The sequence below is a fragment of the Ambystoma mexicanum genome, chromosome 7q (genome assembly GCF_040938575.1).
Source record: "Ambystoma mexicanum isolate Mex_15411 chromosome 7q, UKY_AmexF1_1, whole genome shotgun sequence".
Lineage (NCBI taxonomy): Eukaryota > Metazoa > Chordata > Amphibia > Caudata > Ambystomatidae > Ambystoma > Ambystoma mexicanum.
Genome location: NC_090941.1, coordinates 134,242,044 through 134,265,766, shown reverse-complemented (window position 1 = coordinate 134,265,766; position 23,723 = coordinate 134,242,044). Strand labels below are relative to the sequence as shown.

At 45.5% G+C, this 23,723-nt stretch overlaps 1 protein-coding gene across 1 annotated transcript in view; it reads left to right on the top strand.

The window, feature by feature from the left end:
* TGDS (TDP-glucose 4,6-dehydratase) overlaps window positions 1-23,723 on the top strand; it is a 521,057-nt gene that overhangs the window by 220,323 nt on the left and 277,011 nt on the right. The window contains exon 4 of the mRNA XM_069639164.1: window positions 15,988-16,078. Coding sequence (XP_069495265.1) covers window positions 15,988-16,078 — 91 coding nt within the window. The remainder of the gene's footprint in view (window positions 1-15,987; window positions 16,079-23,723) is intronic.

Here is a 23,723-nt window from a genome sequence, read left to right as displayed (position 1 = left end):
TGTGTCGCATCCAAACCTAGCGGGAGCTTGTATCTACCTGCGGTAAGGAGGGAACAGAATTCCAAAGGGGGATGTTTTCATGATATGGAGCAGGAAAGCTTATCTCTCTCCAGATTTTCTGCGAGGCCAGTCCCGTGACACTAGCAGGGTCAAATCTACAGTCATCTGTAAATCTGGCAGGGGGAATCTGAGATTGCAGACCCCTGTTGCCTGCTGACAGTCTCTCGAGCTGCACGTGAGAGGTGGGGGGGGATGAGTTGTCCTCAAACCAGGAGATCACAAAGTGTGCCTGTGCAGCCATCCAGTATAGCCGGAAATTAGGGGCTGCAAACCCACCTCTATTGTATGGCTGTGTTAATGTATCCCATTTCAATCGTACTGCCCTAGGGTGCCAGATGAATTTACAAATTTCACTTTCCAGTTCCTGAAAGAATAATCTCCCAAGCCACAACGGTACATTGAGGAACAGATACAGAAGCTTAGGGAGTACTATCATTTTCAGAAGTGCTATTTTACCAGCGATTGTGATGGGTAGGTGGGACCAGTTTATGAGTTTAGCTCACAGTTGATTTATACTGTGTAGTTGCGGTCATGTAGGGTAGGACTGTGCTGTGTGACTGTCACCCCAGTAACTTATATGGTCTGTGGTGCCAACTTGAAACCCTGTAGATCTTGAGGTGGGGCGGTTGCGTCCGTGAGGGGAAAGAGCTCTGACTTATTTCAATTTACTCGGAGGCCCGAAACCTCTCCGAAGTCCACCATATCTTGCATAATGGGCATTAAGTGTTCTCGGGGGTTACGACTATATAACAGCACATTGTCTGCATAGAGGTCAATTATCTGTGGTTCTCCCGCCATTCTGACCCCTCGGTGTCTGTTTGAATCGTATTACGTCTGCCAGCGGTTCAATAACAATAGCAAATATCGGGGGAGACAAGGGGCATCCCTGACGAATGCCTCTGCCTATCACAAACTTTAAGGAGAGTTACCCATTTGTACTGACCCTGGCCATCAGTGATGTATAAAGGAGGCATAAGGCTTTGGGGAACCCTTGGCCAAACCCGTATTTTGACAGCACTCCATACATGAATTGCCAAGATAAAGAATCAAATGTTTTTTTAATGTCTAATGTAGCAGCTACTGCCTGGACCCCGGGTCTATCTATGTCAGTATGTTAGAGGCACCGCAGATTCAGGGTCATGGATCTTCCTAGTATGAACCCGGACTGGTCCGGGTGGATGACATATGGCATGAACGGCATCAGTTGAGTGGCCAGTATTTTTGTGGACACCTTCACGCCTATATTGATTAGGGAGAGGGGGAGAGTGGGCGATGCAAGCCACATTGGTCTGAAGGTTTCTCTGGTTTCAATAGAACCATGATTACTTCCACACACATGCTGCCAGGACGCGACTGGGGCACAAGGGATTCCTGTCACACCTGCAGAAGGTAGGGGGCGAGAACCTAGTGGTCAATTGCATGGATGATGTCGGAAAGAGAGATCGGGAGGTCTAGTACAGCCCTGGTATCTTGTGAGAGCTGATTGAGCGGCAGAGTGTCCAGAAACATATTAATTGCTTCTAACGTGCGTGTGTCTTTGTTGGTATAGAGATTCATATAGAAGTTTGTGAACACCATATTGATGGCTATGGGTGTGTGTGGTAAGCTACCAGAGTTGTCAAGTATAAATGGAATGCACCCGCTGCCGTTTTCACCACGCGCCATGCAGGCAAGCGGTTTACCAGGCTTGTCGCCTTCCCCATACTTTCTAGCCGACATCGGGGTGTCACAAATCTAACTTCTTGCTCGGCATGCATCCTAAAGGTGCCAAAGGTGACCCGGATCTGTGTCAACGTGGCCATCGGGGTGGGGGGGTGGCGATCAGCAGCTAGCCCATGTTCCAGTTCCTTGAGTTTGCTCTCACATTGCACTATACTGTGTCAGATTGCTTTGAGGACACTGAACTCTGAAGACATTGCGATTCCTCTAATGTAGACCTTGAAGGTTTCCCAGAGTGTGCCGGGCGAGGGTACAGAAACTACTTAAAAAAAAAAAAAAAAAAAGAAATATACATGATCATCAATAGTGGATGCAAACACAGCATCTTGTAATGCTAACGGATTAAACTGCCACTTATTATATGGCCTGGAGAATGTAGGTAATGTCAAGGAGATACTAACTGGAGAATGATCGTAGTAGGTGTGAGGAAGCATGTGTGTTTCTTTAACCTCTCCAGTAAGTGTATTGGAGATGAGCCACATCTCTATGTGGGAGAAGGAATTAGAACTGACTAATACAAGGAGTAGGATCAGTCATTCGCATGTAGTGTTCTCAAAGCGTCTACCAGCCCTGGTGAGTGCATTCCTCCTTTGATAGTGGAGGCTGCTCGTGTGAGAGCCCGCTGAGCTTGGGTGGATCTGTCTAGTTTCAGGTCTGGAATAGTATTGAAATCCCCTCTCCATAGTACACGGATCAGTGGGTAACGGGCCAGTTCCTCCATTACGTCAGTGTAAAACTGGGGGTCGTCCACCATAGGGCCTTAGATATTCATCAGGACCAACTCCCTCCCCACAAGAGATCCATACACCAGGACATAACTACCTAACAGGTCTACTTTCGCATGTTTGCACCGGAATGGAAGGGACTTAAGTACCAAGGTCATGACTCCCGTAGATTTCGATAAGTAAGAAGTATAGAAGCGATTCCCATCCCAGTGCTTAGCGAACCCCTTTCATGTCACTGAGAGGGCATGGGTTTCTTGCAAATACAGGATTTTAACCTTGTGCATATCACCATATAGGTGTATCTTGTGACATTTGATTGGTTTACTCAGGCCACGTATGTTCCAACTAAGGCAGGCTATGTCACCCATTCTGATACAGATAGTTCAGTATTATCACATCTAACATTTTGGTTTAACCATCCCAATACATTGAAGTGCTATATGTGCCCATTCCTCTCTTAACCATATGTATGGTGCATTCCAAGTGCTTTTTTAACAACCCCAACACCCCCCACATAACTGCTCCAGCATCTCCCACAAAAATGGGGTGATGATACCCCATAGATAACACCCCCACCCATGAACGCAACATTGAATAGGGAAGCCGAAGCACGGGCTCACCCGGGCCATTACTGAACTTAGATACAGAAAAAACAGGATGAGTATTGACATACTTCTTATACAATTGTACCCCAGGGGGGTAGCATGTTTGTCATATTTGGCAGTGTTGTGGAGAAGGAGGCCCTCCCCTAAGGATCTTGGTTGATAGCAAAGCAGCAGATGGGGCACACAAAACTGACAGCATAAAGAGATCAACTGAATGTGCAAGGTCTGAAAAGAGTAGTCCACCTGCAAGAGTTCAGCAATTGAGCTTTGTAATCAAGGGCTCAGGTTGTCTGTAAGGTTTCGTACAAGAACTTCATGGCTTCGCCTGGTATAATGAAGAACGTTTTGTTGTTCCATTTGACTCATAGTTTGGCGGGGTATAACATTGCATATTTCAAGTTGTTCCAGTCTTTTCTTAACTGCCAGGAAGGATTTCCTCTCTTGCTGAACAGCCACTAAGAAGTCAGGATAGATGTTTATCCTGTTTAAATAGGCCGCGGAGGGGCTCTGGGTTTCGGTTTAGGAACCATGGACCTATGGGCCCGTTCAACAGCAAACTGCAGCGATAATGTTGGGTTCCCTAGAAGTGGTAGCAGGGAACACTCTAGCCATTGTTCCAGTGAGGATTCATTGTTGCACTTGGGAACTACTATGATGCGAATATTGTTGTGGCGGGACCTTGATTCTAAATCGTTTTTCTTTTCTACCTGGAGTACTTGCCTGGAAAGTATAGCCAGTTCGACCCTCTTGGTGGACATAGTCTTCCACTGTGCCCACCCTTGTCTCCACCTCCGATAGACGTTGGTCTGTCTTGTCGATACGTGTCTTAATGGAGTCAATGGTGCTGGTCATATCGTCGAGCTTGCTATGCACCTTAGCCCACAGGGACCGGTGAGAGATGTGCCCCCGGCTCCTAATGCAATCCACAGCCGCAGCCAGGCCTCGCAGGGTAATGGGCGAAACAGGTCATCCCTCGCCTGCCGTCACCTTCCAGCACAACGAATCCTGCTGCTCGTCTCTCACCTTCCAAGTCTGGTAGCGGGGCCGGGAGGAGATCACTGAACAGCTGAGATCATCAGGGATCCACTGGTCGCCCTCTGTTGTCCTGTAATCTGCTAGAGAAATATATTGCCGTCCTTAGACCGAGCCGGGTGTGGGAGCTCTAGGTGAGAGCCGCCATCTTGGTCGCTGTGCAAAAGCACCCCTGTGTTCCCTCCTTTTTTAATTTTTTTACTTGCTGTATCCAAATATGGCATGCAATTATCGTTCCATAACAAACTCCCCCTTCCTACTGAAGATTTTGGACAAGGTGGCTCACCTTCAAATTCAAAACTTTCTAAGTCTTCATAACATCCTAGGACATAAACAATCTGGCTTTAGAAGCAACCATAGTACTGAGTCCACCCTTTTGGACCTTAAAACAACCATCGTGCAGCACCTCGGCAAGGATGAAACCGCCCTTTTGATGCTCTTTGATCTTATGGGAGCGTTTGTTCTTGTGGACCATACCATCCTAGCCGCTAGTCTGCAAAACTCTGCCTTCATCTCCTGATTCTAGTTGGGTTCTCTCATTTGTCAATCCGATAGGCCAGAGTGTACCATGAAGATATCATGGCTGAGTGCTCTGAGTTAGCATGTGGGGTACCACAGGGTTCTTGTGTCCCCCCGATGGTGTTCAACAAGTTCCCTCTTCCCCTCTTCGAACTATTGGACTCAGAGGGCAGCATGTACGAAAACTATGCGGATGACACCCAGTGTTACAATGTTCATGGGTATATTTCTATTTACCCTCAATTCGCAGGCATCCCTCTGTCGGGTTCACATTTGCCACAGTTCACAAAAAATCTTAGGTTCTTCTCTTTACTTAAGCTCAGGTCTCAGCCCCCAGTCAGGCTTTCAGGTTTCACACAGTTCTATTAATATCTGGCTGTCGGGTGTGTCCCTGGTCACCCTGATTTGTAGGCATTCCTTAGTCGGGTTCACATTTGCCAGTTTCACAGTTCAATCAGTGTTCACTTGTGTCAAAGACTTTCGAGTGTACGAGGGCTTTTGCTCGACCCTTGTAGGACCACTTTGACACTTTACACTAGCCTCTCCTATAGCCTCTTGGTCTTTGTGGTTTCAGCAAAACAACACAACCCCAAAAAGTCTTCAGCCAGAGTTCTTCGAATGAGCGCCCCTCGCAATGCCTGACCACTGTGCTCCTGAATCTTTCACTAGGGTTTCTTTAAATTTTAAATCACACAGGTTCTTTGTTGAACAAGTTTGCAAACTGCAACCCTGGGTCCAGCACAGTTTGTTTTCACTATCTGTCTTCTCCGACTCACCGGCTGCGCTGAACTGTTGGAGGTTCCTTTCCCGCGAGTCGAGGACTGCACCACGGCAGCAAGCGCTTCACCCCGCTTTGGCGATGAGGGCGAGATGGCCCTTTGTGCCGTTGACACCTGTCACACCACACGACAGCTGGACTTCCCGGTCTTATGATTTCCCTTTCTGAGGCTTTGCTGGTCTGAGTTGAAAACCGCAAGGGCAATTCCTCCTCGTCCCTCCAGGTCTCTTCGCCTTTCTCCTCTGTTTGAACTGCTGGTCCGGAATAGCTGCTTCCTCGTCCATTCGGCCTTGCTCGAAGTGTGCGTTCGTGCTCTGCCTTTTATCCCTGTGCAGGATTATGACTTTCATTTTTTGGCCACAGGGCAAGAGTGGTAAGATTCTCGCCCCTTTGTTCTGTCTTGGGCTCTAATTTGTGACTAGATCATGAGGTACCTGGACCTGAAGGTCTAAGGAGAGTATTATCTTCTCCCTCCCAGGGATCTGGCAGTCATAAAGACTTAGTAGTTCGTAAGTATTTCCCCCAACATTCCTCCTTACCGGATGTGGGGTTTGGGAAGTTAGACAAGTTAAGTACTAACCCATTACCGCCCCCACAGTGGGAATCAACAGTTTCTAATCCCGGGTTTTGGGAAGTGGGGTCCACCCACTACTGGAGAGAGCTAACTTCATTGGTTCTTTTGGGATAACGGACGGGTTGAAGGTTTTAGTTTGGAGATAGTGGTGAGGGTTACAGCTGCTTAAGGAGGGACTAGACCTGCTTCCTTCTAGTGTACACAATCCGCTAGCAGTGAAAAGGCCTTGAGTCAATCCTTTCTCAAAGTTGGACATAGTGGGGCTAGAAAAGGTTTTGGCTAGGTTCAGGGTCCCCCAGTCTGTCAACCAGGCAGCATCCCACACCTGACACCATATGTAAGGGTGCAGAAGTAAGGCTCGGACACAATGTTCTCCCCCTCGCACTGTATTAATATTTGTATGTATTTTGATTGTTTTTACATCCCCTTGTACGCCCCATGTTGCCCTGTGGGCGCTTTGAAACAGTATTTACTTCCTGTATAAGTGCCTAACAAGCAAACAATAAATACAATAAATAAATAAATGCTGGTATGTTTTTGGGTATAAACTTTTATTAAGAAAAGGGTTGGAAAAATGCCTCTCTCTCCCTAAAGCTAAGGGAGGTTTCCCTACCACAAAGAAAACAAGTGAAAATGTCAGGAAGTCTGAAACTAAAGTGTCTTTCACTGTCATGTCTCAAACCCCACATCTGTCCCTAACACTAATAATCTAAAGTAACTGTGCAATGATGATCTCTTAAAGTCAAAAGTGTTCTTGTGTCTTCAACCAACAGAAAAGTTCCCAGTCTCTCTGGTAATAAAGTGATGCGAAACAATGTTCCAAAATACAAAATTCCTATGCTAGAGTGGTGCTCTTTCCCCTAGATTTTCTCTTATCTTAAGCCTATTCCTTTAAGGGTCTGAGCCCCTTTTCTCTTAGATAACATGTCACTGGGCAATTCACAAGGTAATGCGTCTTGTGGTCTTGGTCCTTTATCCTATCAACTTAAAACAGTTCTCTAGCAAGTGTAGGATTCCTTTTATCAGTTCCAGGGTTCTTTACCCTCTTGTTTTCAACCTCTCATGTGGGTGTGAGTCCCAGACTCGCAACGGCTTGGTGCACTCCCCTGCCAAATATACAACTCTTGCTTGTTTGTTCCAGCGTCCCATCCTCTCTGTTTCAGGCTTCTACGTTCACTGAGTTGCTTACCTGGTACTCGGCCACCTCCCAGGCAACCCCCGTACTGGTTTCCTTCCTTCTTACAGGTACCGGTGGTTGCTGGGCAGCTGCATCCCTTTCTGAGGCTCTGGTAGCGTTCGGGTCTCCAGCGGGGACTGCAGCGGCTCTGCAGTCTTCTAGCGCTTCACGGTGGCGCATTACTTCTCTTTCGTGCTACACCGGGGGCACTTAGAGGATTCACTTGGCAACAGTCTGAGTTGTCCTTGCCTTGTGGACCACATTTGTGGTCTTGCATTCCTCCAATTACGGTTTTCCCTCTGCCTTGATTGTCAGCTGTTCCTGTGCACGGCTCCCACTGTCCCTCCTCAGAAGACAGCTCTCTTTGTCAGGTCCTTTAGAGAGGGATTCTGCTGGGCTTCCCCCAGTCCTTAGCACTTAGCTTGCGTGCAAATGTTCCCCCTCTCTCTGGCAGAGCTTCTGGTCCACAGCCCCTTCTCCTGCAGCACAACGCTCCTCCATTGGAGGGCTTGCCAAAACTTCTTGGTTTCCCTCCTTTATTTTTACTACTGCTGGACCAATAGGAAGTCGGTAACCACTAGACTGTTCAACTTGGTTCTCATAGGTAATCTTCATGCTTCTGCACTTCTCCCTCGTCACAATACTGATTGAATGGCTTCCTTGTGAATCACTCAGGTTCTTCTTCGTCACAGTGCTGGGAACAGAATCTTCACTTCATTAACTCCTATTCTCCCTCGTCCCAGTACTTTTTAGGGGAACGGTAGGTTGGTAACTCATGAGCCTATTATGGAAGGGGTTGTTCTTAGGGTTGTAGGAAGGGGTCTAGGGTCAAGTGATTGGTGGGGATACCGTGTTCTCTGGCAGGGTCATCCCTAATACCATAAGGGGCTTCCTCTCCCATGCGATCCTCCCCCCGGTGCACCCCCCAACCCCTATGTCCTGCTATTGGGGGTGGGGGGGGCTGCAGCATATAGTTTACAAGTTTCTTTTAGCCGACATAGATTTTTTTCTTACAAGAGCAAGATTTAACAATTTGCCTGTGAACGCTGTCACCTGTTAGAGGGCGAAGCATCCTCTTGCTGCTCTTAATAATTGTTTATGTGGGGACGTTGAGAACCATATCTGGTATCAGGTAATAATGTCCCCATACATAATGTCACCGGGAAAAGCCATTGGCAACATTATATATGGTGACATTTTGTATGGGGACGGGTAGCGGGGATGTCCCCTGCTCCCCTTGTAAAAAAAACAAATATATATATATCAGGGGTTGCAGCGGTATCCCTCGCATGTTCAATGTAATAATGTCTCCGCAAAAAACTGCAACTTTTTTGTCAGGAGACTTCATTACATGGAAGCGAGAATCTTACACATCTTGTCCTATTTTGCCCTTTGTATAATGATTTTAGGCAATTGTGTCTTGTGGGCATACTTGGGGACACTGGGCTGAGACAACACTATCCGGCTATGTTTTAATTAATATCATCTAATTGGTCAGTCAATTTCACTCTAGCTAGCTTCCTGGAGAAAGTATGGGCAAGAAGATGTAAAGTATTGACGGCTAAAGGTTGAGCCACATTATTTTCCTGTGGGGGGTATATGCTCAGGCATTCACTGCTCTTATCTGCCTGTTTTATGAAGGCATGGCATGTTTTAAATCATTGCAAATAGCTATCACTGTTTTTAGTGTGTTTTATGGATTCCAATCTGAAATACACTTTAAAGTTGAAATCTCTGACTCTCAACTTGTTATAGAGGAAAAGTCAAGAGCTGCAAGGAAGAATGGGCATAACAAGTGTAAAGTAATGCACTAAATTTCATTTTTGTTTGTACAATTATATTATTTAACTTAGTGTAAAGCAAGAGTGTGTTGTGTGCATGCGTGTTTGTGTGTGTGTGTGGACATATTTCGGCTAGCTAAAATTGCTTCAGAGCTTTCCTCGGGACATGATCTGTTTGTCTTCTCAATTTACTATTAGGAATGTTTTGATGACTTATAGAATACAATATTTAGATTTTGTTCACATAGTTGCCATTATTTTCATGGCAATCTGGACCAATGATTTTTTTAAACCAGTTGTAGGATTGGTTTGCTATTTCTGTTTGTTTGCCTAAATCTGAGATACTACCGTCTATCCTTGCCAGTCTTCTTCTGTGCTGCACCATTCATTAATCTGATTCTAGTGCGGCTGCTTGGGATTGGGAGCTTGCTTTCTATGCTCTCAAATTGAGTGGGACACCTCTTAATAGCAGTTTTGTTATTTATTGCCTGGCTCCTAACAAAGAAGATGAAAGGGTTATAAAATCAAGACATCACAAAATAAATCACCCAGCCAGGACACAAACAAAATCTTTACTAAGTGAACAACAAAAACAAGTGCAAAAAAGATGCATAGACAATTCCCCACTAACGTTTGCATGGATTTATTGTTTGGATGGAGTTTTCCCATTATTGTGGACTATTTATTTTGGAGAATTAATCCAAGCTTACATTTGCAAACTGTCTGATCATGAGATACTCACCGTCATCAACCCCAATGTTAAAACTCCTGTATTCATTTTGAAATAGAAAAGTTCTGAAAGAGACCAACCCACATTTGATGTAAGGTGTGAACGGGATATGATCACCCTTTGTGGTATCCCGGGCTTCAGACGCATCTTAAGCACTTTTGGGGACCTGGGCACGGACATCTATGGGGCCCCCCTCCACCAAACCAAATGAATTATGTGATCAAGAATATCTGCCCACCCCCCACCACAATCACAACCCATAAATTGATATGCTGCCTCATAGCATTAAAAATAAGTATGTTTAATCCCTTTAAGTCCCCTTACCCTCTTCATTCTTGCTCTAATCAGACTGATAAACAAGTACCATTTGAAGGCCAACATTATCAGTCTACAAAGAGGTTACTTCTGTTCTAGCATAGATACAGGAGACTTTTTATCAATAGAATCCAGGAAGGTATGCAGCCTGTAGTTTTAATGCAGGACTGTATGTTAAAGGTACATGTAACGCAGAATAGACAGAGAGCTGACATTTGCTGCCTCACAGAATGCAAACGCGCTCAAACATGGATAGAGCAGACCAATTGGTAGGAAGGGAGAAAGATACACATACCATAGCAAGGATAGTGGATGCAGATTAGAAGCTACCAGGATGGTGTCTTTATGCAGACCGAGATTATAAGTGGGACATGGTTTTCAGATAGTGTTGCCATTAGAGATCAAAAGAATAAAGTGCCTGTGGTGTGCAATATATCAATGCTCACTATTATAGTGGAAGCAAAACTATGGCCAGTGAAACCATGAGTGTGGCCGTTTTGAAGCTCATACCCTGAGAAGGAAATCTCTCTGAAGGGCTGACAATTTTGAAAGGTTAAGGGACTGGCAATTTCGAGAGGTTAGGCAATACAAGATTAGATGAGATGCCCAGCATTATACAAACTGGTTAAGGGGTGAATCTGGGATTTGTGCCAACTCTGCAATCTCTGCATTTGAACACTTTCATTACGAGTTCTTACCATGAACTAAAATAATCTTATTTTATAAAGCGGACTTGGAAAGTGCACCAATCACATTACCAAACATGACCATTTTTAAAAACAAAATATTATAGAAGGGTGCAACACAGAATTACTCTAGCTTCATTCTTTCCATCATCAAGAGACGTATACAAGTACCAGCATACCAATCAGTTTGATTTAACAGATTTAATCCGGGTTGGTCCTTTGTATTTTAAGCTTTACATACTTCCAAAACACTGGCTTGTCAAATTGTCATTTATAAACATGCAGAAAAACCTTTGACTTTTACAAAAATGCAAAGCGTTTCTTTGTGTCAAACGAGCAGACTTTAAAATATGCTTGCCCGAGTCCTCCACCATCTGGATTGCTCCCGCCTGTCTTCCACCCCTTCCACTCGAATTGCATACATAAGAATAAAGATGAAGTAATGGGCTAAACGATGCCACCACATTCGAGGAGGCAAACGTCACAGAGGACAGTACAATAATATATGAGATATAAGATGATTGATCAGGATCACTGTATTGTCTGCTGGTAAAGCCAGGATACAAGCATGAATGCTTTGGTTCCAAATGCTGATACTTATTCATCTTTTGGACTAACAGTTTATGCTCATCGTTGGAGGTGATTGCCTAGGTTTTACAACACCCCATCTGAACAAACCAATTTCTAGATCTTCACCATAAGGATGACATGTTCGTTTTTATAGCAACCCCTATCTGGTGCAGGTATATTGCTGATAATAGCACCTGTTGTGCTGCAAGACCAACTACATATGGAGGCAGGTTTATAAACTTCAGACATGGGAATGGCTCAGCAAGCCTTACAGGAATGTGCTATTCTAATCTTGCATAGAAACGCACATCACTGCAATGAGTGCTTTACACACTGAGCTAACTTCTGAACCATTGTGGCACTCAATTTACCAGTATGCATTTCAAATTTGGCTATTGCACATGATCAACATAATTCTCACAGGAAGGAAAGAATGCTACATGAGTTGTGCCGCAACAAACACACAAACTATATATACCACAGTGAACACAGGAAGCATTACATGATGAATTGATCGAGGCAGAATGTAGTTGCCAAAAACAGACAGGCAATAGGTTTAGAGCCTCAGCACTATGCAATACAATATCCTGATGTGTGCTATTTAAGTCTGGTGAACAAAGGAATCTGATCAGGCAGCCTCGTGGGGTGCCCTCCAAGGTGGGGGCCCTGAGCAAGTGTCCCTTTTGCCCACCCATAAAACGTCTCTGCCTGGCTTGGAATCAAAATGATACCAAATCGTCTTTGAAGAAAATTAGGCAAATCACTCTTTGTTCAGAGCTAATTAAAACAGAAGTATCTCTTCTAGAGCAGGCAGTAACCAGAAAGGCACCCCTGGAACGGTCAGCAAAAGAGTGCTTCATTCACAATACTGTTTTATGAGAAATTCCTATCTAAGAGTCACCTGCTTCTCTTAGGCAGTGTTTTCTACGGAAAAATCTCTTTTGGGGTGGCATGTTCAAGATGGTGTCTCTCCCCGACCCACTCGGACCACCGGCCTGGCCTGCAGCTCTCACAGCGACATCGGCACATGGAGCAGCGGGGGAAAGATTGGATAAACAGCCAGAGGCAGAGGTGATACTGGGCGGGCGAGGATACGGCAACGGCAGGGGCAGTTGGTTCTGGTAGAGGATGGACGTTGCGACCCGACACCCAAGATGTTGGAAACACGACAGAGAGCCGTTGGCAGTGGGAACCCCTGCTTCTGAGAGGCAGTGTTGTGGATGGGCAGGCTAAGCAGCAGGAGCGAGTGGCGGACTGAGGCAGCCATCTGGAGGCAGACGCAATCTTGATCCAGGAAGGGGAAAAGCTTCAGTGGTGGAGGAGGTGGCAGTGACGGGACCAGGAGTGGGAGCCTACGCTCCCACGGCAGGCAAGAGGCAGGCCCATGCATTGGCTGGGAGAGCTGGGTTTATGTTTCAGCAGCGAGGTGAGGAGCCACGAGCCAGCCCCCGGCGCCATCTACAGCCCGCTACAGAGATAACGAGGCGGCAGTGGGAGGAGGAAAGGTAGTGCTCCCTGGTGCTCCGGAACTGGATGGGCGAAATAACCCAGCAGACGGCACTAGTGAAGGGAACCATTGGGACGCCCTTAAGGCGGTTGCTAGAGGAAACATCATACCAAGCGCAGCACCCTTGAAACGGACTGAAGGGTTGGTCAAAAAGGAGCTGATAGAGGAGGTTAAGGCGGCAGACAATGCCCATGAAGCAGATCCGACCCGCCATCATTTTAAACTGTTGAGCGCATCCAAATGGCAGCTAAAAAACCTGAGGGTGCAGAGAATGGAACGGGTATTGCTGGGGCAGAGGCATAGGTATTTCAAACAGGGAAACATAACGGGCAAGTTGCTGGCAAGCCTCCTTAGGCAGCAAGACAGCCGCTCTTTCATCCATACAGTGAGGGACAAGGAAGGGTGGGAATGGGGGGAGGAGGATAAGAAAAGGCAAATGTTCAGAAACTTTTATGACTCTCCCTTCACGACTACCTCTCCCTCAGTGGAGGTCCAGTCATCCTATCTATATGGGGTGGAACTGAATTGCATGCCACAAAGGGATAGGAAGCTTATGGAGGCCCCAATAGAAATCCAGGAAGTCCTCAGAGCCATTCAAAACGCTCAAGCTTAATAAAGCCCCAGGCCCGGATGGCGTGATGGCTACATTCTACAAATCTCTTAACCAGATCCTGGCAAAGTCCCTCTGTGACCTGTTCAGCTCTATAAGGGAGGGAAGAGAGTTGCCACAGCCATTGAGGGAGGCCCAGGTGATATTGATATTAAAGCCGGGGAAGGATCCCTCTCTGTTCTCTGCATATAGGCCAATTGCTCTTTTGAACCTGGATGCCAAAATATTTACTAAGATCTTGGCAACTAGACTCGAGAAGCTCCTACCCACCCTTATAGACCCGATCAATCAGGATTTGTGTGGGGGAGGGACACTGTAGATAATATTAGAAGGGTCCTCCATCTGGTGGGTAAATCTGGTCGCAGCAAGGCACACTCTCTCCTGCAGGCATTAGATGCTGAATAAGCCTTGGATCGGGTTGATTGGGGTTTCTTGCGGGACGTCCTCCATAAATTTAATTTCGGGCCCCGGATGTGCCACATGTCAAACTATCGCCATCGGCCCGAATAATGGTTAATGGGGCACTGGCTGATCCCATATATTTAAGTAGGGGTACAAGACAGGGGTGTCCCTTGTCACCGCTATTATTTGCACCGGCAATGGAACCCTTCACAAAACAGGAATTTGGGCAAATGATCACATATCGGGCATCAAATTCAGCAAAGTCGAACATAAAATAAATCTCTTTGCGGATGATATTATCCTATCCATCACAGATCCCATGTCTTTGCCACAACGGATAGTGGAGAAAATCCATACATATGGACTGGTGTCCGGGTTCAAGATTAACACCTCTAAATCCAAAATGTTGGGTCTCGGTATTCCCCCACTAATGAAGTCTGAATTGGATCAAACCCCGCCCCCCTCTCTCCACTAGTGAAGTCCTAATTGGAGCAGGTCTACTCGTATACATGGGTTTCTAAGTTGGTGAAATATCTGGGAGTTAATATCCCAGCCAAGACAGGGGAGCTCTTTGGGGTCAACTATCCTGCACTAATTAGGGACATAAGGAGGGACCTGGACCGATGGAGTGGCCTGCGCTTATCCTGGTTTGGTAAGATTGTGGTCATAAAGATGAATGTCTTACCCCGGCTGTAGCCAAGCTCTACCCGTTCCCAGCCCTAAGCAGATGCTGAAGACATGGGATTCTATTCTAGTACAGTTTTTGTGGAAGGTTGAGTCCCCTAGGGTCAACAAAGAAACGATATACGCCAATCTTGGACTGGGTTCAGAGAGACACACATAAGCATTGGGTTAGCATGGAACAGGCAGTAGATGCCCACCACATATGAACCTCAACTCTGGGTACTCGCCTGGCCTGAGCGCAGAGCCTGTATGTAAACCCAGTTACACGAGGCTCCTTAGAGGCATGGAACAGCGTATGTAGATTGAAGGAGTCTGTCACCTTTCCCTCACCGTTCACCCCCGATTCGCAATGAATATTTTACAACGGGGCAACCGGACAGAAGTTTCACACAGTGGATGGAATGGGGAAGGTTGGAGACGACATTGCTAACGGAAATATCCACTATGTAGAGGAATTTAATGCTTCCCTGGGGCTCGAAGAAACTGATAGGTTTAAATAGTTCCAGGCCAGACATTGGGTCTTACCCAACTCTAGGCAGACTCTAAGGGGCTTATCTCTCTATTATATACGTGTATTAACTCACAATCTACCCCTGACTGTAGATCATACTGCAAGGGTTGGGTAAGGGAGTTAGGACACCTGCTAACCACTGAGGGATGGGAGATCATTTATAAGGGAGCAGTGTCTTTGACGGGCCCTAGATTAGCCGAAACCCATGTTAAGGTATTGACGAGATGGTATAAGATCCCCTCCCAATTGCAGCACTGCCACCCAGGTAATTCCAAACTCTGGGGGCAAGGTTGTAAGGGGGAAGGTACGCTGTTACATGTGCCGTGGGGGTGTCCAATGCTCCAAGATTACTGGCTGGAGGTGAGGTTGAAATTGAAGGACATCCTTAAGCTTAAGGCTGACATATCAAATGATCCAGTATTTTGTGTCCTGGGCCTTCTTCTCCCCCTGCCGCCAACCTGTACATTTGTTGAGACTAAACTGCTAACCCACCTTCTGTTGGCAGCAAAACTAGCAATCCTCCAACTGTGGCGATCACCACAGGTTCCCTCATTGCACTTTTGGATGGACAAGGTGTGGACGATACCAGGAATGGCGAAACTCACGGCGAATGGTAGGAACTCCCAGACTTCCTTTATGACGATGTGGTCCCCTTTTCTGGACTACATGGGAAAAGATGTTAATGCCATATCATGTCCAGGAAGACTTAGAGCCCTGAATCTCATAGAAGCGACCTGAAATATAACTGCAGGATTAAGTTGATTGACTACCTGCAGTACCGTTCATGTTTTGTATTTTTGTTCATGATTTACTCCTGGAGGTCGGGGGAAAGTGGGATACAGGGTTAAATTGGACTTCATGTGATGATGAAAAATTGGTTATGATTTCCTGGCGGTTAGCAGTTTGTTATAGTTGTTCAACAAAACGATAAAATGACCTTTTAAAAAAATCCCTTTTCACTTCATCACCTATTTCATTCAATCCTTTTCTTATTTGTTTTAGGGAGATATCTGCGATGCACATTTTATAAAGCTACTCTTTGAGACAGAGAATATTAATATCGTACTACATTATGCAGCACAGACACATGTGGGTGAGTAGATGCATGATAGCGATGTTCAAAATATATTTGTTAAAGTAAAAACTAATGTCCCAGGCAAACTCGGCCCAAGGGATATTGAGCTCTGAATTGCCTTACAAATGATTTCCTAAGAAACAACCTTTAGTTTGGAGAGGAAGCTGGATGAATCCACTTGTAGTAGGCCACTTGCCTGTAATACCAAGTCCGTTAAGATATGTGTAGTGCTCCAAAAAAAGGAATAATCAATAAAGTATGTATCCCATGTTTTTCCCACATCTATCTCCATCAGAGTTCAACTACAACTACTACAGCTTGAGCTGCTACACATTCTAAATTTGTTAACCTAGAACACCCAAGTTCTTAAATTTCAGCTGCTCCCTTACAATAACACTATGGTGCTTCTCTTCCCATCTTTGAGCAATACAAATGTAGATTATAAGCACAAGAACAACTAACATCTAAATAACGAGCTGAGGAGAAGTCATGTGTAGGATTACCTCATTCACAGCGGACTATTGTTTATTTTGTTTTATTTTTTTAATAAACGTTTTATTTTATTCAACAAACAAACAAGGAAACACCAACAGTCTTTGCTGTGATAATATGATCTTCTGAATATACTTAAGCATGGACATTGCATATTATCATCGCTCCTGGTTCAGTAGAGTAACATTCCCTCAACACAATATGTATAAATGCGCCCCGCCACCGTCAGTTATGATGGCATGCCTCCCGTTGCTTCCAGTGGGCTATAGCTGTGTGTCTCTTCTAAATCCCGTTCAGGTGTTCACGGTATCCATAGTATAAAACATCCTCTGTGTTAATGCATTGCAGGCTTCTATTTGCTCACTCCCCCTGTGCATTCCTTTCTGCAGCGCCCTATGCCACACTACAGTCTCCGCCAATGACCAGTGTCGTAGATCTGCCCACCATGCCGCTATCCTGGGACCCTCGGTTGTTTTCCAGGCCATCGCTATCCTACGTTTTGCCAGGATACAAACCAAGTCTTTTATTTTTGAGAGGTGAGCAGTCTGTTTCCCTGCTCTCAGGAACAGTGCCAGCAGGCAGAATTCTGGGGGCCATGCTTGTATCTGGACCCCCCACCTTCTACCTTTCCTGCAACGCTCTGCCAAAATCTAGCTATCGCCGAACATGTCAAACATGTGCATCATATCCGCGCTCTCCAGGGTGCATCGCGGACAGGCCTGATTGCTGTTCTGGTACATTCTTGACATCCTATGTGGGGTTAGGTATGCCCTCTGTGTCACATATATTTACGGGAGTCTAAATCTGGCATTCCTAGAGACTCTCTTAGCATACAGCAGTACTTCCTGCCATTCGTTGTGTCTGAAAGCCCTCTCCAAATCCTCTTCCCACTTCCTCCGCACCGCCAGTTCCCCTGAGTCCAACCCATCTAGTAATAGGTTGTATATTTTAGAAACTACATGACCCCGCTCTGATACATCATACTTTGTGTCTAGTGTAGCGTTGGGCTCCTTCTCTTCCCTTATACCCGGCCATCTTCTGACCACCCTACCGACCATGCCCAGGTGTGTCAAAAATTGTCCCTCATGTATCCTGTATTCACTAGCAAGGGTCGTAAATTCGAAAATCCTATTGTCTGCCAAGAGGTCACCCACCATAGCAATCCCTTGCTCTACAAGTGATTCCTGATCTGTGTCACTATGCCTTGTTGTGACCCTAGGATCCCCACTAAGGGAATGTGCTTGGAATATGGGTCCGGGGTCCCCAAGAGTTTCCAGGCTCTTTTCCACAGGTCCCTGCCAAGTTTCAGTAGCCCAGAGGGTCTTGGTAGCCTCATGGCACCCACCCATGGCACCTCTTTCAAGATACTGTTTCAGCATTGGCTGCAGCAGCTGGGTGTCTAGTGTGGTGTCATCCCTGAGCCATTTTGCTACAAACTTCATCTGCCCGACCAGGTAGTACAATTCATAGTTGGGTACTCTCATCCCCACGCTGCCACAATTCCTCTGTAAAGTGCAGAGCGCAATTCTGTTCCTCCCTGCCGCCCTACAGGAATTTCCTAGTCAACCCATCTAGTCCCTGAAGAAATATCTATGTATATTATAAGGTTTATTTGATAAAATGGTATAGGAGACACGGGAGTGCAGCCATTTTTAGCAATGCTGCCCTGCCCGGTACCCCAAGAGGCAGTCACATCCAGAGTCTCATAGAGTTCTCTACAACATCCAAGGCCTTCTGCATGTTATCTATATGAGTAGATGCGGGGTCATGCCATATGTTTACACCCAGGTATCTAAAGGTCCTCTCCATCCACGTAGTCCCAGATTTGTTCCTTAGCCAGTCCCCCCAATGGAAAGAGGCTGGACATTTCCCTATTCACTATAATGCCTGAAAGCCTAGAAAACTGGTCTACAATGTCTAATAAATGAGGCAGGTTATCCTCTGGGTGGTTGACGTACACTAGCATGTCGTCAGCCTATAGGGACACCAGGTGTGCCACCCTGTCTATCTCTATACCTGCTTATGCATACTCTGTTCTGAGGAAGGCCGTCGGGGGTTCCAGTGCCAGCATGAACAGCATCAGCGACAACGGGAATCCATGTTTGGCGCCCTTCTGAACTTCCCATGCCTCAGAAATCTGTTTCCCTGTTTTTATTCTCGCCCTAGGTGCTGTGTACAACAATCTCACCTATCTCACAAAGGCATATCTAATCCCGAACCGCTCCAAAGCCCACCAAGAGCCAGTCCCAGTGGACCGAATCAAAGGCTTTAACTGTGTCTAGGGAGGCCACTGCACAGTTTGCCTCTAGGTGGTTTGTACTGTCTATCACGCGATATAATCTCCTAAGGTTCCAGGAGGTACAGCACCCCGGGACGTACCCTGTTTGGTCTATGTGAATCAGACTTCCTATCACTTTTCTGAGTTTGTTCACCAGTACCGCCACCAATATTTTACTGTCTTGGTTCATCATAGAGAGTGGCCTGTATGAACCACAGTCTTGTGGGGGTTTACCTGGTTTAAGTATGGGAACAATAATGGAGTCCCTCAGACTGCTGGGCAGTATTCCAGCTTCATGTGCGTCTGTGAAAAACTCAAGGAGCCTGGGCACCAGTACTTCTGTGTATGCTTTATAAAATTCCCCAGGGAGGCTGTCTGGTCCCGGTGTTTTAGTGGTCAGGAAGTCAGCTATCACTGCACTTATTTCGTCCAGCGTCAGGGGCGCGCCCAGTGTGGCTGCCTGCTCGCACTCCAGTCGTGGTAAGTCTATTTGGCCTAATGCTTAATTAATATCCGTGTAATTTCCCATATTGTCCCTTGTGTACAGGGATTGGTAGCATTTTGAGAATGTATTATTGATCACCACTTGTGTCCTGACCACCGTCCCATCTTTGCCTAAGATACTGTTGATCATATTCCTAGGTTCCTCGCATTTACATAACCACGCCAGCAGTCTCCCCGGTTTGTCCCCTTACTCATTAATTTCTGGGTATATTTCATGCAGTCTAGTTTCCCCAGCCTTTCCTATTCCGCAATACATTTTTGGCGCAGATCCAGCAGTCTTGCCTCTCCTCCATTACCTCGTGAAATTGTGTTTTTCTCCCGTTCTATATCGGTTTCCATCCTATCCAGGGTTCTCTGTATATCTGCTCTCAGGCCACCCATTTTCCATATCACTGCTCCTCTTATGATGATCCTTGAAGGCTTCCCAAAGTGTCTCCGTTTTCCCCACACTACCCGTGTTGGTGTTGAAATACTTTTTGTCGCCCAGATGATGCTTAAAAGCATTATCAAGCAGGGCCTCGGCTCTTAATCTCCAGGTAGGTATTGGCCTCTCAGGGTGGCCACCTGCCAGCTTGCAATTAATCGGGCATAATTGGATAGCAACCTGGCCTTCTATTCTAGGTCTCCAAACTCTCCCAAAGTTTCCACTCCAGTGATGATATAGTCTACTCGGGTGTGTGGGCCGGAAAATGTGAGAATGCCAGCTTCTCCTTGTGCTTCTCTCTCCAGACGTCTGCTAGTTGTAAATCGCTCAAGAGGGCCCTTAATATTTTAGCCGGTGGCACAGGTTTCCTATTCTTTTCATCATACCTATCCAGCCTGGGATTAAGGGTGCAATTAAAGTCGCCTCCCCACACCCATGCTGCCCTCCTGTATACAGCCAACATGGGGTACAGTAACCTGAAGAACGCAGTTTCATGGTGCTTCGGGGCATACTTGTTTATCAGTCTTATTTCCTTGTTTTCTAGCAAGCCGTGTATCAGAACCATCCTACCTTTGTCATCCCTCTTGAATTCCAGTAGCTGGAAGGGGACTGAGGTGGTTATCCACGCCAAGACCCCCTTGCATATGCCGAGAATGGTGAACCAATCAACTTCCCTCCCCATTTCCCGGCTACCACGGCCTGTTTGTCCGCTCTGAGGTGCGCTTCTTGCAATAACTCTACTGTATTCCCCTTCTTTTCAGGTACGCATGCACGCACGCACGCACGCATTCACGTGTAATCTCTTAATATAATTGTTTAGTCCTTTGACATTCCAGTTAACTACTCTCAGGCCCTTAGTTCCCATCTTGTGTGACCTTCCAGGGTTGTGTCATTTCCATCACCCTGTCATCCTGTTTCATCCGTTCTCCTAAGTAACACAAGGGGGGAGCCTGATATCCAAGTAAACAGGGTTTGCCCTAACGATCGAGTTTTAACACAAAAGAAGGCAAAACACATCTGTGCAGTGGTATTAAGCAACAGGCTCTCATTCAAACAGTGGTCATGAGGGAAATTGGACTAGAGATACATCCACTAGTAGAGACACAACGATATGATGATTTTCTAGCTAATACTACCTATTTGGTGACCTAATTCTAGATTGCACTGGTGTGTCGCTTATCTAAAAGTGGATAGAAAAAGAAGAGAAGAACAGTATACTGTCTACTATGTACTTCCAGGCTCACTATCTAGTGAGTTTTTGTCAAATTACTCTTGGACCACTCTCTTTCATTCCTAATTAAAAAGAGAACAACTATGGCTTAGTTCAGCTGCCTTTGTACAAATCAATGTATTAACCTGTAGATGTACTGAAAGTTTTCCCTAGGGTCTCTAAGGTTAAAATAGTGTTCACTGTGACAATAGTCTTGGTTTGCTATAATGAAGACACAATTAATCCTGGTGACTTATGAAGGTCTGTGAGGAGATCAGAGTGAGAGCTACTTGATTGGGTGTGAATACTAGCACCCCTATTGCAGCCTCTGCTGTTTACCGGTTTCAGTGGTGTGGGTTTATTAAAACCACTTTCTTTAGGACAGTCTTCAAAAATGCAGTGTTATACTCAATGGTATCTCAAAAAAAGTGGACAAGTGTTGGATACATTACCACACCGTCCTCTGTTGCCATATGTTAGGAGAGTCAAAACGAAACCCTGATTCACGTGCGTGTGCCAAGCCAGTTAGTTTGGAATTGGAGACAATTTTCAGCAGAACCTGGGCGCTGATCCTCTCTTCCACAGCTTTGACGGTTATACTTGTTTTTAAAGACTTTGTGGGTCATTACAGTTTCCCCAGTCCGGAACAAAATGCTGGTTATTACAGCACCATCATTTTTACAAGACCGGGCAAACACAATTTTGCCGGTGAGGGGCACAGATCTACCTCGAGGCCTGACATGCCAGTAGATCAGGCCCCCACCAACAAGAAAATGCTGTAATTACCAGCACTGGTGCGGGTAATTACAGCAATCCCTGCCATGAAGTCCAAGGGCCTCTATGGAATGGGGAGTTACTGGCATTTCCACCGCCCGGTAATAACAGGATATGCTATTTCTGTTTTGGTGGCATCCCACCGGAATACCACCAAACTTGGAATGTGGGCCTTTATTTTGAAAGTCTGCAGTTTGGTCATGCACTTTTAGTCGACCTGCATTCAACCATTTGTTTTTGTCATGGAGAGGGGTTGTTATAGAGGGTGTGGTGGTGAACCCTATTCCCTCCACTCTTTACTACACCTCCTACACCGACATACACATACACATATACATGTACACATACATATGATTGATGGAATCGACCAAAAGTGCACAGCCAAACTTTAGAGTGGCAAAAGCAAGTCTTTTAAAGTATGGGATACAAGGTTGGACTTTCCCTCTTTTTGCTTCATGAGACATCATACCCGAAATGTGATCTTGTAACTACAGCTCCTTGATTTACTCTCCTCATTAGTTTTGCTCACATTCACTTACAAATCTCCTTATGCTCCTGCATATTACAAGTCTCTTTCCTACCCCATTCCCCTTTCTCTTCTCTAGTGCTTTTATTCAGTACACTCTTTTTTAAGCCGTCTGCCATATGGTCAGTATTTGAGCATTGTTTACTACTTTATCTAGTTTGGTATTCTAGGCCGATAAGTGTTCTTGAACTTTAATGTTCTTTGTATCCATCATAAATGAGGCTGTATATTACACAACTCTGCATGATTTAGCCAAACTACTTCATGCCACTATATAACCAATCTTTCACAGGCTTTCTGCCTGCGACCAAGTAAAAAAAGTGTGTCTTTCTAATAGTACACTAGTCTTTAGACCAAAGCGCTGTTTTAGTTTCTTCACTATCCCTTTGTAAATGAGACATGTCTCATCTTCGTGCCCAGGCCGTTTGCATGAAGTGTTGAAACTTCTTCATCTTTCCACCCTTAAGTTGTGACCTGCTTATGGAATAAAGAAAACCCTCTGGCCCAATGTCCACCAGAAAGGTCTGTAAGGAAGGCATGGTATTAGTAGTAAGACAGACACACACAAGTGATCACAGTTAAAGGGTGTTTATTGAACTTCAATTGAGTTTGAAAAATACCTATCTTTTCCTAAATTTAAAGATGGGAGCAAGCTACGACCATCAAATAATAGTAAATGAGTCCTAGTGGTGTCTTATCAAAATAAGAAGGCCTATACTAATAAACCTATTGCCAATCCTTACCTCTAAATACAAATATTGTGGGAAACAACGTTATGCAAAAGAAAAGTTCCCATGTTTTCAGCACGGGATGTGGAGGCACGCTCGAGCTCAGCACATTCTCTGGCTTCTCTAGCAAGAGGCTGCAGTTCAAAACGTTGACATCATGGCCTTCTGTGCCAAAGTCTCTGTGCCGTTCAAAGTCTCTTCATTCAGAGGACGTGATGTAACAAACAAATAATACAGTTCCTTTCAGGACTCTCCTATACACGCTTTTCTCAGGTGATTTACTGTTCACCTGGGATCCTTCTCTGCTTGACTCAGATCCACTTTAACAAAAAGTTCGTATTTTCACATATACGCAATTTACTTAGGATTACCACGTATCCAATTTATCAGGTGATTGACGGTTCACACCGGATGCCCCTCTGCCGGGCTAAGATCCGTTCTAACACAAAATCTTCAATCAGTCTCCCTTTGCGGGGCCCGGACCAATTTATATATTCTAACACATACTTGCTCTAACCCAAAGCTTTCAATTGATCTCCCTCTGCTGGGCTTGGACCAACTATATCTACTTTGCCATCAACTTTCTTTACTGTATCAACATCGAAAACTTTTGTGCACAGGATTTGGTTTGACCTGTTGCAGGGCCACTTCGATTCACATTCCTTTGTCACTCTTTCACTTTAGTCAACTCTCAGCTGGACACCTTACAGAGACCATTGATTGAGCA